Source organism: Poecilia latipinna, unplaced genomic scaffold, assembly GCF_001443285.1.
Source record: "Poecilia latipinna isolate Pla-1442-1.1 unplaced genomic scaffold, P_latipinna-1.0 Scaffold1915, whole genome shotgun sequence".
Lineage (NCBI taxonomy): Eukaryota > Metazoa > Chordata > Actinopteri > Cyprinodontiformes > Poeciliidae > Poecilia > Poecilia latipinna.
The window spans coordinates 111166-126179 of record NW_015114531.1 but is presented as its reverse complement, the minus strand read 5'-3'; the positions used below and the strand labels follow the sequence as shown (position 1 = coordinate 126179).

The window sequence follows — 15014 nt, the reverse complement described above, 5'->3', positions numbered from 1 at the left end:
TATATTTTCCCTCTGATTGGCTGCTGTTAGGCCTACAGATTTTATCTTGAATGTTCATTGCATTTTTCTTAGACGCCTGTGAAAATAATTTCTATTCCCATGGCTTTTTTGTTCTCTGGGAAATTATTTTTGATGATAAATACAGAAACAAGCATAAAAATCAAAACATCTACAATAGTGATAGTAATATTAATGATAAAATAATGGTCAGTGCAAAGTAGCCTACAAATTCTTTGGTGGGGGGCGGTGAGGGACCTGGATAAGGGCTGGGGGGGCGCTGGCCCAAAACAGGTTGAGAAACACTGATTTAGCATGTTTGTTTGTTTTCATGTCTCCTGTAATCCATCAACATGGGGCAGAAGACAATGATTCAGGTGGAGGTCATGACCTTTTACCTTCTGTGAGGCAGTGCGAAGTTCTGCCAGGGCGCTGGCCAGATTCTTAGCGCATTGGCTGAGTTGCATGGCTGATGCCTGGTCATTGATGGTTGGAACAGTGGCTTTACATGCTGTTACCATCTTAGCTCCTGGCTGGAAGAGGACAGGAAGAGACAAACTGAATTAACTTGGATAGGAAGACAAATGTGATTTATGCAGATTATCTGAGGTGTTCACCAAACGTGATATTAGAACAAAGATGAACTTTTGGAATGGAAGTCCCTAACACACCGATTATTACATTTTGAAGATTAATAGTAAAGCAAAATATAACAAGTTATTTATCGGAAATTGTAGACCTAATTAACCACCCCCTGCAGACCTATACATTTTACACATAGAACATATATTCAGCAAATCCTAGACCTAGGCAATGTCATGTGAAACTTTTGCACTTTGATAGAGATGTGAAGTTTGCATCTTGCAATGGAAAAATACCTCAGGGATGCAGTACATCACAATGCATCAACACAAAGAATTTGTGACATTTTAAAAAAAAAAAGCAGTCGATGGAATATGGTGAGTTCTGGAGGCTCAAAGCAGGAACAAAAAGACGCCTAGACAAGACAGACAGCAGGTAAAGCAACGCAAAATTGCAAACGTTTGCCCAGATGAGCATGACGGTCAGAAGGCTGAACTGAAATAAAAAAATAAAAAAAAATATATTAAAAAAACTGAATCAAATTCATCAGGCAAGAAGGCCAGCCTTTGTCAGAGGAGGAATACGCTGGGTTCCACTGACGGCTACGTGCTTCTGAGATGTAATATTTCACAGACGCAGTGCCGTTCAACCTCCACCTGACAGTGGACTCTCACATCGGATGTCTCTTTAAAGCTGCAGCATGCAACTTAAAAAAAAAAGCTTTTACATATGCCTTAACAGGACAAAAAGAGGGGGGAAAAAATCAAGCTCCTCTACCTCTTCCCTATGTTCTGCAGAATTATCCTGCTTGGTCAAAAACAACCAATCAGTCAGTAAGAGGGTCTCAAAACTATCAGTCATGCTTTGACACTGCGCAGCAGAGAGTTTGCACATGCACAGAACAATTAGCCATGTTCTCAGGGAGTTTTGATTTAGGAATTTAGGAACATGTGTTTGTTTATTTGAATGAAACCTGCATTTGACTCTGAATGTTTCCTTTGACTTGACATTACTTGACATAAGCAGTGTATTAGCATTGTTTTGACTTTCTGTATAATTTAGGCTGTTGGGAGCCTTACTGTTTTCAAACTGTTAAATATTGTATTACTGATAACTATTTTTCAGTCATCCTTTTTACCAGACCACATAGTCAGCAGCATTTATACCTAAATCAAAAATTAACAGCCAATCCATATGATTAGTATTGGTGATCTGCAGTGATCGGCCCTCATAGGTGATTGATCAGCAGCAAGAAACCTGATGGAAGCAACTCTAATTTGAAAACACCAATAAATACAGGACCAAAATCAAACTGCTCGTTTGTGTGCACAACTTGGCAAATAAAGTTGATTCTGACTCTAAATGCATTTATGTTTGTCTTGTTTGGACAGCATAGATTGAAGATTAGTACTTGAGAAAAGAGCAGCAGCTTAAAGTAGCAATTCATCATACCAGAGACGTACTAGCATCTGACCTGTTTTCCTGCTTAGTAAATAATTAAAAATACTGGAAAAAATAAAAAAATATTATATATATATATATATATATATATATATATATATATATATATATATAAACATTTAAAACACAATTCAGTTCCATGCCTGAAACTGTTCAGTTTCATGCAGGTAATCAGTCACCTGCAGGAAGTTCTGACTAGCACCAATGAGGGCAAGCTGGGCACTGGGGCTGTCAGGCTGAGACTGGCTGCCTCGGACTCCTTGAACCAGCTGAGGGATCTGCTCTGCCACCACCTGATCACACACACACACAAGATGGGAAGTCAATTTGTTATGTCTGGTTTTATAAGTGCTGAAGTTCAGCTTTGTTACTAATAAGAGAAGTTTTGTAGAAATAAAACAGCTTCTGGTGCAGTGGACAGCAGTGGATTTGTATTCCAGACTACTTTCTGCAATACAGAGGATTGCAGAAAGTTGAAGTTTAGATAAACACTAAACTTCAACTGAGTGCTATCCTGGCTCAGTTTTATTGGGTTTTAAAGTAACCTTTACCAGACCAAGTGATTCCATGTGACACATAGGCAGGTACTGTAATGTGGGGAGCTGTCGTGTCAAAACATATTGAAGAAATACAGCTGACTTGACAAGATGAAAGAATCTTGCAAAATCAGTGAATCTTGTATGGGTCCTGAGGCGAGGGGCAACTGTAGCACATATAGGTTCTAAGATAACGTTTCACTGTCAGAATGATTATTTTGGTTTTTTTTGTCCCTCAGTAAAATCTCCTTATTTTACTGTATTCAAACAATCAGCTCTAAGACTGTCCATAACATGATGCAACAAAAAACTTCCATAGATCTAATGCTAATCACATCTGCACATGCTCTTTATCATAGCAACCTGGATACTTTAACACAGTTCACAGTAGCAATTTTGCAACAGTTACTCAAACGTTTCCCAGAAACATTGCTTTCACCAAAATGTGTGCTCCTTTGCAGGATTTGTTGGAGCAGATAGCTGGCTCCTGGTAGAAAACACCCAGATACTTCCGCACTAAAGCCTATGTTTAAAAAGGAGAATATGGAATGTTTGACTTTTTCAGGTTCTGTGCTGAATTATGCCACTGTGTGTATGTGTAGGTTTGGGTGAGCAGATCAGAGCAGGTCGAGGGCTCACCTTGCAGCTCTGGACGAGCTGTTGCTGTGCAGCCTGATTCTTGTTGGATGAGGCAGCATGCTGGGCTGCAGCTATCGTCTGAGTGGCAGCTGCTGCGGCTTGTTTGGCAGCATTCTGCCAGAGAAAAAATTAAAGACTTCAGTCTACTACACATGAAAGGTGTTTGGTTTTCTTAATTCCTATATCCTGACTATAAAAAGTTATAACCCGAGCATGTTCCATTTTATTTTACCTCCAGATTGTTGATGAGCCGCTTCTTGATAGCATTCTGGGCAGCAGCATTGGTGGCCATCCGCAGGCCTTCTGCAGCTTCACGCAGTTTCTGCTGCTGTTCCTCACTGTCAGGATTGGCGGCTGCACCCTGCAGAAACACCACAGCAGCTCACAGCCGACTTACAGATAGGTTAGAGCATTTCTATTAAGTTAAGGAACTACTGAGGTAGGCTAACCTTAGCAGCCTCCACCATTTTAGCAGTGGCATCAGCCAGAAGTTTGGCTGCAGAGAGAAGCTTGCGGGAGTTTTCCAGATCAGACTCTCCCTCTGCATCCATTTTGATGGCATTGACAAGATCAGACGTGGCCTGGGCAAGAATACGAGCCTGGCGAACCATCTCACCTGGTATGTTAGAGAGAAAGATAAAATGTGAATCAAAGAAAAGGTTTAGAAAAAGGTCCTTGATATGAAATATCATCACACTGTTTTATTAGCTTTGTGTGTTTTACAGATTTTATTTTTACAACCTTTAAAACAATGTTCATTACTTGCCGACTCTTGCTTTTTACTCTTTCACACATACTAGAGCATCTCGGGGGAGGAACAACAGACTTAATGATCCACAACAAACTTACCTCCTTGGAGAGAGGTGAGTGCAACTTGTAGTTTAAAATTAAAGTAGTCATAACTGATGACCTATAAAAGTATGAATATTATACAGGAAGTACTCTTCCTGTATAATGTTGGTAAAAAAAACTTTATAACTGCTTGCATCTATGTGAGCAGGAGGTTTAGGAAAAGGAAATGTGATGATAATGGTTTATTGTCTTACAAGAACTGAAACGAGAAATCATTTGGCGGCAAGAATTAGGCAGCAGAATGACCCATAACCACAGCTACTAGGCTGTCTTGACAACAACACTCTCATGGTTGTTACTGAGAAAAGGAAACTCAAAGCAGGGGGAGCTACTTTTATGACATCATATCTAAACAACTTGTAGTTCATTCCGGCAGCAAAAGAAAACAATACTCTCACCAGATAACAGGAAGGCTGTATGGAGTACACTAAAGCTGCTTTATTTTATCCTATTGGCATTTCAACCTCTGTGTCATGGAGCGCACTCATCAATGTTTACAGCCTTTTTGAAATAAGGACTGGCATTTTAACAACGCTAGCCTAAGTAACCACACTAAACGTAAGACAATTTAAAATAACTGTAATAGCTCTCTCTTTGCTTTATTGTATTATTAAAACCATGTTTTATTGCAACTGACCCACACATAGCAAGTCTCCTCTCCTTGTAAGGTAAATAACTAACGGCCACTTACAACAGAAAGTAATTGAATTTTTTTTTCTCATGACCTTTTATTATATTGCTGTTCTCAAAGAGAAATCAGAATTAGTTATAAATTAGTACTGAATACTGACAGGTCAAAACTTGAACTTGAATGAAAAATTCTGACCCTTTTCTTTTTTTAAACTGACCACCAGTTGGCACAATACTTGGTTATTTATGATGACCTGCATCATTAACACCCATTCATCCACAGCACTAAGAGGTGTCCACTTCCACTCACCAGCATTTCCCATTGCATTAAAGATCTTCTCAGTAACATCCAGGATGCAGTCAGTGGCCTCTCCATGCCGTCCAATAGGATGGCCTCCGCTGGCGTACTGCTTGATGTGCTGCAGCAGCTCATTGAGGGCCTGAGTGACCCCTGTGGCAGCCTGGCCAACCTGTTTTAGAAGACCCTCGTCGTTGGTGGCCATCTGGGAGGCCTCCATACATCCTTCTACTGACTTGGCCACCAGCTTGCCTGCCTCTATCAGCTGCTCCTGGCACACTGGGGAACTAATGGTTGGAGCCACCACCTTGTGGAAAGAGAACACATCTTTACCATACCTTCCCACTTTATAGCTGAAGCACATTAGAATCAACATAGCAGCAGACCAATATGCTGTACAAATATACGAAGAATCAAATATCTAGGTTATAAGCAGAATTCTGCAGGACTTAATGACATGCTGAGGAGGAAATCAGCCAGTTGATTCCAAGTGTGTTGACCCAGGAACACATTGATCAGGCTCAACAGATCAGACAATGACAAATGTGCATTACAGAACACTGTAGAATATGAGCACTGGAGCCTGATGCTCCTGGGTTAGACCACAGCATAATCATGTATTGTATTGGTCTAGTCAAAGTCCAGACTTAAGTTTACAGTTGTAATGTTGTAAATTGTGAAACTGCTCAAAGGCTATGAATATTTTTGTAATAAATAAACCAATCTCAGCCATATCAAGGAATTTTTTTTCCTTGATAAAAAAGAAAAAAATTCACAATACATTTCCCTGGTCATAATGTTCTGCCTAAATGTTGTCCACTTTAACAAGAACATCAAAGCTCTTTAAGTATCAGCTGTGATCTTTCTGACCAACCACCGCAGGTCCCAGTACTCACCCTGGTGCAGGCGACCAGCTGAGACGTGGAGAGAGCGCACTGTGTAGCTGCTGCAATAACCCGGTTCTGCTGGGCCGAGTCCTCCGTCTTCTGGGCCACGTTCTTAGCTTTGAGCACCAGAGCTGCTGCAGCATTAGCCACAGCTTTTGCCAGCTGCATCAACATATCCTGTCAAAAGTGAACAGCCTAATTATCACTGTCCACTCCATGCTTGTGGGTAACGAAGGGACAGACACTAGTCATAATAACGTCAATCACAAAGAAAGTTCAATGCTTCCAAGATTGCACAGATAATATTTTTAAATTTGCACAATTAAATGTGAAATCAAGGTTGTCCTATCAATCAACAGTTTAATCAATGAGCCAGTAGTTGATCTAAATAGTTTGGAAAGTAATCAGTAGGAAGGTAAACCAAGTGATCCAAATAGATATTAGAAAGGAGAAACACATACTTTGATGAGGCTACAGTTATTTAAGACTGACTGCCCTATTAATGTCTACAGAATGTACCACCCTATATTATTACATATCAAAGTTTGCGTCTTTCTCAAACTACAACCTACTAATTTACCACTTCTGTGGGAATTAGCACAAATAGATTTTATTCATGTCAAGTTCAGTGAAAGATGAAAAGTAACCTGCTGACTCTCCAACAGAGTGTAAAATCTAAAAGAAGTCTTAATTATGAAGTTCCTTGTCTGCTGCTCCTGAGAAGCTGTTTGTTGTGATGAGCAGTTCTTTAGTTGAAGCCTTTGAAAAAGCAAATCTAGATTTTTGGGAAGGGTTCTACCCAGAGCGATGCCAGGTGACAGCAGTGCAGAGTTTGAGGTGTTTTTAATCTATAGGTACTCTGTTAATCAAGTATAAGCTAGAACATAACATGAATGGTTGTGGGAGTCCACTGTCAAGATACGTCTGTAAATAGTCCTGGATGGAGTGCTGTGGAAACTGCTACTACCGTTTTATGATCCCAGCATGTGTGCAGTAATTTGTCACTGATTGTAACCATGTGGATTCCAATTTTAGGTGCAATATTGCATGGGTATCTTGGATTCATTGTCATGTAACTTGAATTGATATTTTTACTGTTCTTTAGGTCTTTTTCAAATTAAAAAGCTTAATACTGTATCTGCTACCTGCTACCAATTAGGCCCCATTTCATCAACTACATTTCATCTACGAGGCTTGCAAATTGCCATTTTTTGTGCTATAAAGAACCACAAATGTGTGACTGAGGAAAATATGCTTTCCTCAGTAAGCATGTTTTTATTATTTGCCCCAACAATCCTTTTCCGTTTTAAAAAAAAAGTACAATGGCAAATGTGTATTACAAATTTTACAACTTTGGTTTTGGTGTGGACAGTTTAGTTTACAATGAATACAAAGTGATCAGCTCGTGTGATCAGTCCATTCATTCATAAAAAGCATATTATCCTTAAAGTGTACTTTATAACACAATCCACATTGGCAGTATATTTCTGCAAAATCATCAGCTAACTTCCTTTCCATACTGTAAAGGTGTAGGTATTAAAAGAGAGCTTATTTGTTTGCAATTATTTTTTTCCATTGAGGGACAATAAAGGTTATTTCTACTCTATACCCACAGTTTGTCACCATGGAGACCTCTGGCCATGCCTGTATGATGGACTGGTTGGATGCTAAGGTGTATGCTGGAACATTTCACCATAATCAGATCGTTACAGAGTAAATTTACCAAGGGGGAAATATGTCATTGTGATCAAAATGCTGCCAATAACCAATCCTACTATTAAAAACTGGAAGCTTTTAGTCTTTATTATTTTTACGTTAAAAAGGCAAAAGATTTGTTGATTGACCTTAAAGATAAAGTAATATATACAGTATAAAACAAAGTAATATGCTTGATTAGGCAAAATGAGTCATGCTTTTATCTGGAGGATACGTTAGTTACCAGCACTCGAACGTTAGAGGGAGTTCTCCATCTGGAACCCCTGAAAGATCCTTTAGGCTGATGCTGTCAAATATATTCATTAAACATGAAACAAAGTTTTATACGGTGAGAAATGTGTATTACATCCATGAGACTTTTATTAAGGACCACATATGTTTGAATGTACACTCCAAATCTGAAATATAAGTATTTTCACCAAATACCTTTTAGTTCTTGCTTTTCAACTCTCCAGTCATTTTTTTTGGATGAATACTTCTACTTAAATCAAATATATTGCAGTAATATTACTCTTACTTGAGTATATTGTCAAAAGTATTAAATTTGCATGTTTAAATAGTTCCCATGACCTCAGGTATAGGTCACCAAGGCATTCCAAAGACTTCTACAAACATTGTGAAAGAACAGTTCTCTCCTAGGAGCTCAATGAATTCCACGATGGTGCAATGACAACATCCCATCTATGCAAAAAGTTCAGTCATAAAATATTCCACAGTCAACTTTTTGTGGTATTATAACAGTGGGCATGTGAGCAATTGGGCATGACAGCATTTTCAGCAGATATTTAGATTGCCAGCTTTCTGCAGAGTCAATAGCTACAGACCTCCAAACTTCATGATCTGTTGTGAAGTTTGTCCAGAATTCGTGTGGCTAACAGATCATTTAAAGAATTAAGCTCCATGGAATGGATTTCCATGGCCAAAGAGCTGCATCCAAGTCTTAAATCCCCAAGTATGATGCCAAATGTTGAATGCAGTGAAATGAAGAACACAAGCAGAAAACTGAAGACATGTTTTCTGGAGGGATAAATCGTGATTCCAATCTGGCAGGCAAATGGATTGGAGCCTGGGTTTGATAGCTGCTAAGTGAATAGTATTTGTCTGGCTGCATGTGTTGATAGGAGGGGATTATGATGGGGGTATTGTGATGGGCAGGCATTCTAGTGAGAGGAACTATTTGTGTCCTTGTTCTAGTCAATGGAATTATTAAGGCTACAACATACAAAGACATTTTGGGGGATGGTAAATGGTCTGTACTTGTATAGTGCTTTATTAAGTATGAGGACTCCAAAACGTTGTGCACTACAAGTAGTTAATCATTCATTCATTCCACACTGATGGTGGTGAGCTACATAGTAGCCACAGCTGCCCCAGGGAAGAGTGACTAAGGCAAAGCTATCATGCAGCCACGCCACCTGCTGCCAGTGCCAACCACCAGCAGTAAAGGAAGTGAAGTGTCTTGCCCATAGAAAGGACAAAGTCAGACAGAGTCAGGGTTTGAACCTACTGGTTATATAACAAACCCCTACCTCCTGTAAAGCAATCTGAGGGTTCAATGGGTTGCCACCTTCATGTTTCAACATGACCATGTACCATTGCCAGGCTGTCCCCTTAAACATCAGGGTCTGACCTCACAAATGCACATTTGAAGAAATTGTAATACATTCACATAAAACACACCTAAACAATCAGAAAAACCATCCCAGAATACTTAAAGCAGTTATATTTGCAAAGATAGAGAAGGTTTATTATGAGCTTAGCCTGACTGTAGACTGTAAAACAAAGAACACTTCAATAAAAGTAAGGACTGACAAACCTGGAACTGTGGATTAGTGTCTGTCTCGCCAATGTGAGACAGGAGTTCTCCACTAGCTTGACCAACATTTCCTGCAGCTTGCAACAAGTTTTGACGAGGCTGGAAGAGTAAGACATGAAGAACAACTATAATGACTTAAAACATAACATGTCTCCTCCTCCTAAAGCTGCTATCTACCTCTGTATTTGCCGGCTGAGCTGTCTTCAGCATGTCAGAAACAGCACTGGCCAGATTCTTGGCAGCACCCAGCAGCTGCTGCCCGTTTCCACCTTCGTCCTCCATCAGGGCTGCCAGTAGTTTCACACCCTTTGACATCTCAGTCAGGTTGGATGAGATTGTGGTGACTGCACAGCCAACCGCTGTATAGTCCGTCTCAGCTGGATCACCTTAGAACACAAATAGCAACTGCATTTATTCCCAAAGTAAATATAATTTCTCTTGTGTATCAGAAACAAATTCACGAGAAATTAACATAAAGAATTGAAATTGCCATATGCATCAGGCTCTAAACAGCAAAATAACAGCGAGTAAATCTCATTACATATCACAAAATTTCTACAGAACAACAAGGACCATAAAATGTTTTTTCTTTGTGAATACCATAGATTACCGTGCAGTATGAATGAGTTTGTCATACGTTCTACTGGGATAAAAAATAAGCATCTGATAAAAGTTGTGGGAAAAAGCTTGATTATAGAAACCAGCTGACACATTTATGAGTCACATTTTCAAAAAACATTATCAGTAGAATATGACTGACCAATCAGAATGATTACACCAAACTAGCCTGCATGTTGTTGGATTAGCTGGCTGTATAGATTTTCTTCACTTCATTTGAACATAGTAAGGATGGCTTGCTGATACCCGTCATCAGCAAACCACATTGCTGTTCTATTGAGTTTATTTATATAGCACCAATTCTCAAGACATCATCTCACGACTCTTTACACAAAAAAGTCAGTTCAGTCCAACCAATGACATACACTCCATATTGATCCTACTATCATTCAATGCAATCTGATCTTATCATTTTGTGATAAAAGTATTTAACTGCTTGATGGTTCCTGCAGTGATTTTTACATTCTGTACACGATCCAGCTAATCGACTCTATCCTCTCTGGGAGATACAATTCAATCCTACAACTCTGAAAACAAGCTGATCTTTTCTTCTCTCTACCTGCTGTGAGGTTGACCATGGATGCTGTGCCTGCTGTAATGGCATCCACCTGGGAATGGATCTCATGCTTGGACTCATCCATCTTGTTTTTGCGCCAGGCTTTGGATGCCTTAAAAAGAGGAACATAATGCAGTATATATATGTTAATGACCTCTAAAGGACTACAGAGGATAGATCCTCATGTTTGTCAGTGCTGATGAGTGAAAAGCAAAGTGATTTACATTAGGAACTTAATATTTTCTGCATCTGCAACCTGCTATTGCTAATGTATTTCAGGGTTTATATAATCACCAAGAACATTTATGATTTATAAAGGGAATTATGCAAAAAATCTGATGATAGCTATTGTTGCACTCATATTCTGGATCTTTCACACAATTCAATAAATCAAACCCATGGAAAAAAAATCAGATATCTGAATAATCATTTCACAGTTTGCTAAGCAGTCTCTTGGATTATGCCCTGGAATCACTTTCCCCAGCAGACAAAATGTAAAACTCACAGCATCTGTTCCTAATGGGGGCAGCGTATCAAAATCATCCAGAGAGGCCTGGGCCGCCTGGACGGCCTGCATGCTGGAGTTGATGGTTCCAGTTAGGGCTTGCTGTGCTGATGTCTGAAGGAAGAAAATACACATCAGTAAAGCCAATATTAACACATTTCAGAGACCTCTTTCTGGCCAGTACATGTCTGGGTCCTCAGAAGTCCCACCTACTGCAGATTTGTACATAATTATTGTAGCAAACCATGCAAGAAAAAAGGTTAGGCTCAGATGATATTCCAGGAACAAGATGCTAATATATTCAAACCAAAAATGAAGCAATTTTGTTCTTAAAGCCCCGATATTTCTTCTGTTCTTGTGAACTATTTATAGATCCTAAGATTAAATGATACTGATAAAGAGGACATGGTATTTGGCTTGAGGGGTTCACACAAACCTTTCATATGCCAAGTTTTATTCAACTAAATATAATTTTGAGGTTGAAAAGACCAGAAGCTATGTATAAAAAATCTGCACAGATCTAGGCTAAAGTCAGGCTAAGGGTAGACTGAAACAGGGGATGTAGTGGGAGGGCACTGCACCCAAAATGTCTGATTTTAGCTCCACCCACTGCAGTGCAACCAGCCACAACACTACTACCACCAATGAGTAACGGGTCATCTTGTTTTTTGTTTTTTTTACCAGAGGAGGCATGTGTCCTCTGTGCATCTGCCCACTGGTAATGTGCTGTTTGGCCTGGGGCATGGAACCCTTCTGGAAACTCTCTGGACCTCCAGCTCCTGAGCGCATGATGGCTGGCAGGGCAACACAGCCCGTCTCTGCCTTGCCCATCCTGTTGAACTGCTGCTGCATTACAGTCGACCTGGAGTCACAAGTTTAGGATATGCAGAAAATTATAGCAGCTTATGCATCCACAAAGTGAGCAGTAACTTTAGACGGTACAATATCACAATAGACGGTTAGGAAATATGTGAAAGCTGGCATGATAATGCAGTGAATGTGAGCTTAAAGTTCTGCTTTAAACTCACATGTAAAGCGGAAACATTTATGTTTTCATAGAAGTGGCAATAATCAATCAACTCTTATGAAGAAAACCTCAAAGGCTCACTGAAAAGTTAAGTGTTTTTTGCATAAATTTATAATTTTCTCTACTTAATATAAAAGAATGATAATAATTACAGCAATTCCATTTTGATATACCTCTTACCACATTAGAATGATGAGTAATTAAATAAAAAATATTTCTTTTCCCACACCAAAATGAAACAGTTGGATTAAAATGGAATCTCCAAGAGATGTGATGTATGCAGGACTATCCAAACCTGCAATGTCACCAAGTGAATCACTTGGTGACATTGCAGGTTTGGAAGCACTGAACAGATGCTGAGAACAAATGCTGAAATGTGTGGATGTGCCACAAATTTCTTCAGCTGAATAGAAACAAAACTGAAGTTATAATCTTTGACCTATAGAGGAACAATCCAGAGTCATCACAAAGCTTCAGTTATTAGAACCATAAACTAGAGGTCAGGCCCAAAATCTGAGTATTGTGATGGACTCTAACTTGAACCTTCAGAGACATATAAAGATAATTATAAGTCAACCTTCTTTTACTTAAAGTACTAATGTTGCAGCAAGCTCTAGATAAACTCACCCATGCTAAACACATCTTTAGTTGGAATGCTGATGCTTGTGTTCTCACTAAAACCAGGAAGATAAAGCACATCACCCCATATAAAGTCCTTCCACTGAGAGAATAGTCTTTAAAATACTGTTGAAGTTGTACCAACCTTCCAGACCACTCAGGTCGTCTGTTTCTAGTCTACTCTGCATTGTTTAAAGTACGTTTATAGCATTTAGTTCTATATTTACAAGTGAAAATGTAATTTTCTGTTCTCTACAGATAAAGTGTTTTTATTAATGCCTCGCCCTCAGTGTGAATGATGCATAATTAATCAAGAGCCAATAAAGTAAAAGCAGAAACTTTCTGGATTAAAACCATTTTCACATAGAAACAGTGACATGTTTATTCCTCTAACAGATATTTAGTGATGTCAGTAAACAGTGTCAAATAATGGATTCACTGACATCCATTATTTACTAGTGGTGTCCCAATACTGATACTGGTGAACCAGATACTGCATCAAGTACTAGTACTTGTAAAAGCAACCACTATTTCTGCTGGGCTTTCCTCCTGGGCTGCCCTGCTAATCCACATTTAGCCTCCAAAGGCATCAATAAGTTATTTGTTGATCCTCCCAAAAAACAAAACAAAAACAAATAAAAAAACAGAAGAAGAACAGAGAGAATGGATAAGTTAGGAGGGGATGAAATATTATTTTAATTAAGCTTTAACTGGTTTTGTTTTTTGAGCATCATTACAGTAAACAATGCAACTGCTTCCATTTTTAACATTGGTCATCTGGGTTGTGTGATTAATTGCACCATAGTGGTGGAGCTGCTCCACCATTATGGTGCACTACGGTGGAGCAAACTGTGCTTTTAACAGACACCTACTCTACTAATAAGTAGATTAACACAACTTGATTCTGCATCCTCTTATGGCGTTCTCTGTATGTACTTGAGGTTTATTAAATGCGCTACAGAAGCCTGACCCACCATCAAGTAAGACATTTTAGCCCAATCCAGCCTGAATTTCAGGTTGGCTATAAATCTAAATCGCTCACTAAACGTCATTTAATGAGCATTTTGATAAAGCATTCAAAGACTAAATAATCTGTATTGCGCCATTTATGATTTATTAAAACAGTCAGAAGGTGTGCAAGCTTAAAAACAAGAGCCATCCTGTTCTAAATAAAATCAACTTGTTTTTAAAAGTTTTGTGTAAAATATAACCAACTTGTTAGCTACTTGGTGTCGGTGTTGGCGAGTACCTAAACTGAAGTACTTGTATTCATACTCGATTTGGAAAAAAGTAGTATCAGAACTCCCCTATTATTTACTCATTTAAACATTACGGTTGTGTTTAATAAACTAGAATATGCGTTCAGATGAGGCCTGCCTGTCGGTTTAGAAGCAGCTTTTAAAAATAACTACTAAGCAGGTATTACGTGTGTTTCATAAAGCCCACCTTAATGTTTTTTAAACAGTTCTTTTTGTTGGTTTAATGTAATATTCTCATTTTAAATGTCATGTTTTCATTAGCTGTAAGTGGAAAATCATCATAATTCACAGAAATATAGGCTTTCAAAAAGTTAATCTGTAGTTTCTGAAATAAATGGGCTCTTCATATTTTAATAATTTTTTTAAGGGATTTGTCGTTCAAGTGTGCTTACACTGCAGTGTGATAAAATAAGGTAATTCTTTTTAATGTGTTATTTTTATCTGTAGTTGATTAGTCAAAATTAACACAGTAAAACCCCAACCTTAATATACAATACATACACATATACAGTGTCTGTATATAATGAATATTTAATGGTTTACTCTTTGAATGTATGTATTGAAATCCACATATGGATTTTCTGTCCCGATTTGACCCAATTTATCTGTAAAGACACACACACTTACTTTTTGGGAGACACAGAGTCCTCCTCCATGGGTGATTCATCATCTCCATCAAAGCCAAAGTGGTCCTTACTTTTTTTCTATTAAGACAGTAATATGAAGACACAAATGCAGTTTTAAGCTGCCGCTGATTGACCACAGAATTTTAAAAAACTAACAAATATTTTACTTACAAATATTTTACTTGTTTGGAGTATTGTCATTTACAACATTTGAATGTTCCTACTGACCTTTTTGAGGATGATATCAATGTAACCAGCAATAAGCTGGGCAATCTGCTCTCCCTCTGTGGTTTGCACAGAGTAGTACCCATCCTGGTAGTCTCCAAAGTCCTGTCAGCACATCAAATGACAGCTGTGGATTAAAAGATGAGCACATGCAGTGTAGAACTCA

At 38.7% G+C, this 15014-nt stretch overlaps 1 protein-coding gene across 1 annotated transcript in view; it reads right to left on the bottom strand.

Moving 5' to 3' along the window:
• Nucleotides 1–326: 326 nt before the first annotated feature.
• Nucleotides 327–15014, bottom strand: part of LOC106935150 (talin-1-like) — a 39898-nt gene continuing 25210 nt past the window's right edge. Inside the window, exons 12-25 of the mRNA XM_015015478.1 lie at nucleotides 14852–14953; nucleotides 14625–14701; nucleotides 11775–11955; nucleotides 11094–11207; nucleotides 10592–10700; nucleotides 9592–9800; nucleotides 9415–9513; nucleotides 5892–6059; nucleotides 5008–5302; nucleotides 3665–3831; nucleotides 3448–3576; nucleotides 3216–3329; nucleotides 2220–2333; nucleotides 327–530 (exon numbers count right to left, since the gene is read on the bottom strand). Of these exons, the coding sequence (XP_014870964.1) occupies nucleotides 327–530; nucleotides 2220–2333; nucleotides 3216–3329; nucleotides 3448–3576; nucleotides 3665–3831; nucleotides 5008–5302; nucleotides 5892–6059; nucleotides 9415–9513; nucleotides 9592–9800; nucleotides 10592–10700; nucleotides 11094–11207; nucleotides 11775–11955; nucleotides 14625–14701; nucleotides 14852–14953 (2082 nt within the window). The remainder of the gene's footprint in view (nucleotides 531–2219; nucleotides 2334–3215; nucleotides 3330–3447; nucleotides 3577–3664; nucleotides 3832–5007; nucleotides 5303–5891; nucleotides 6060–9414; nucleotides 9514–9591; nucleotides 9801–10591; nucleotides 10701–11093; nucleotides 11208–11774; nucleotides 11956–14624; nucleotides 14702–14851; nucleotides 14954–15014) is intronic.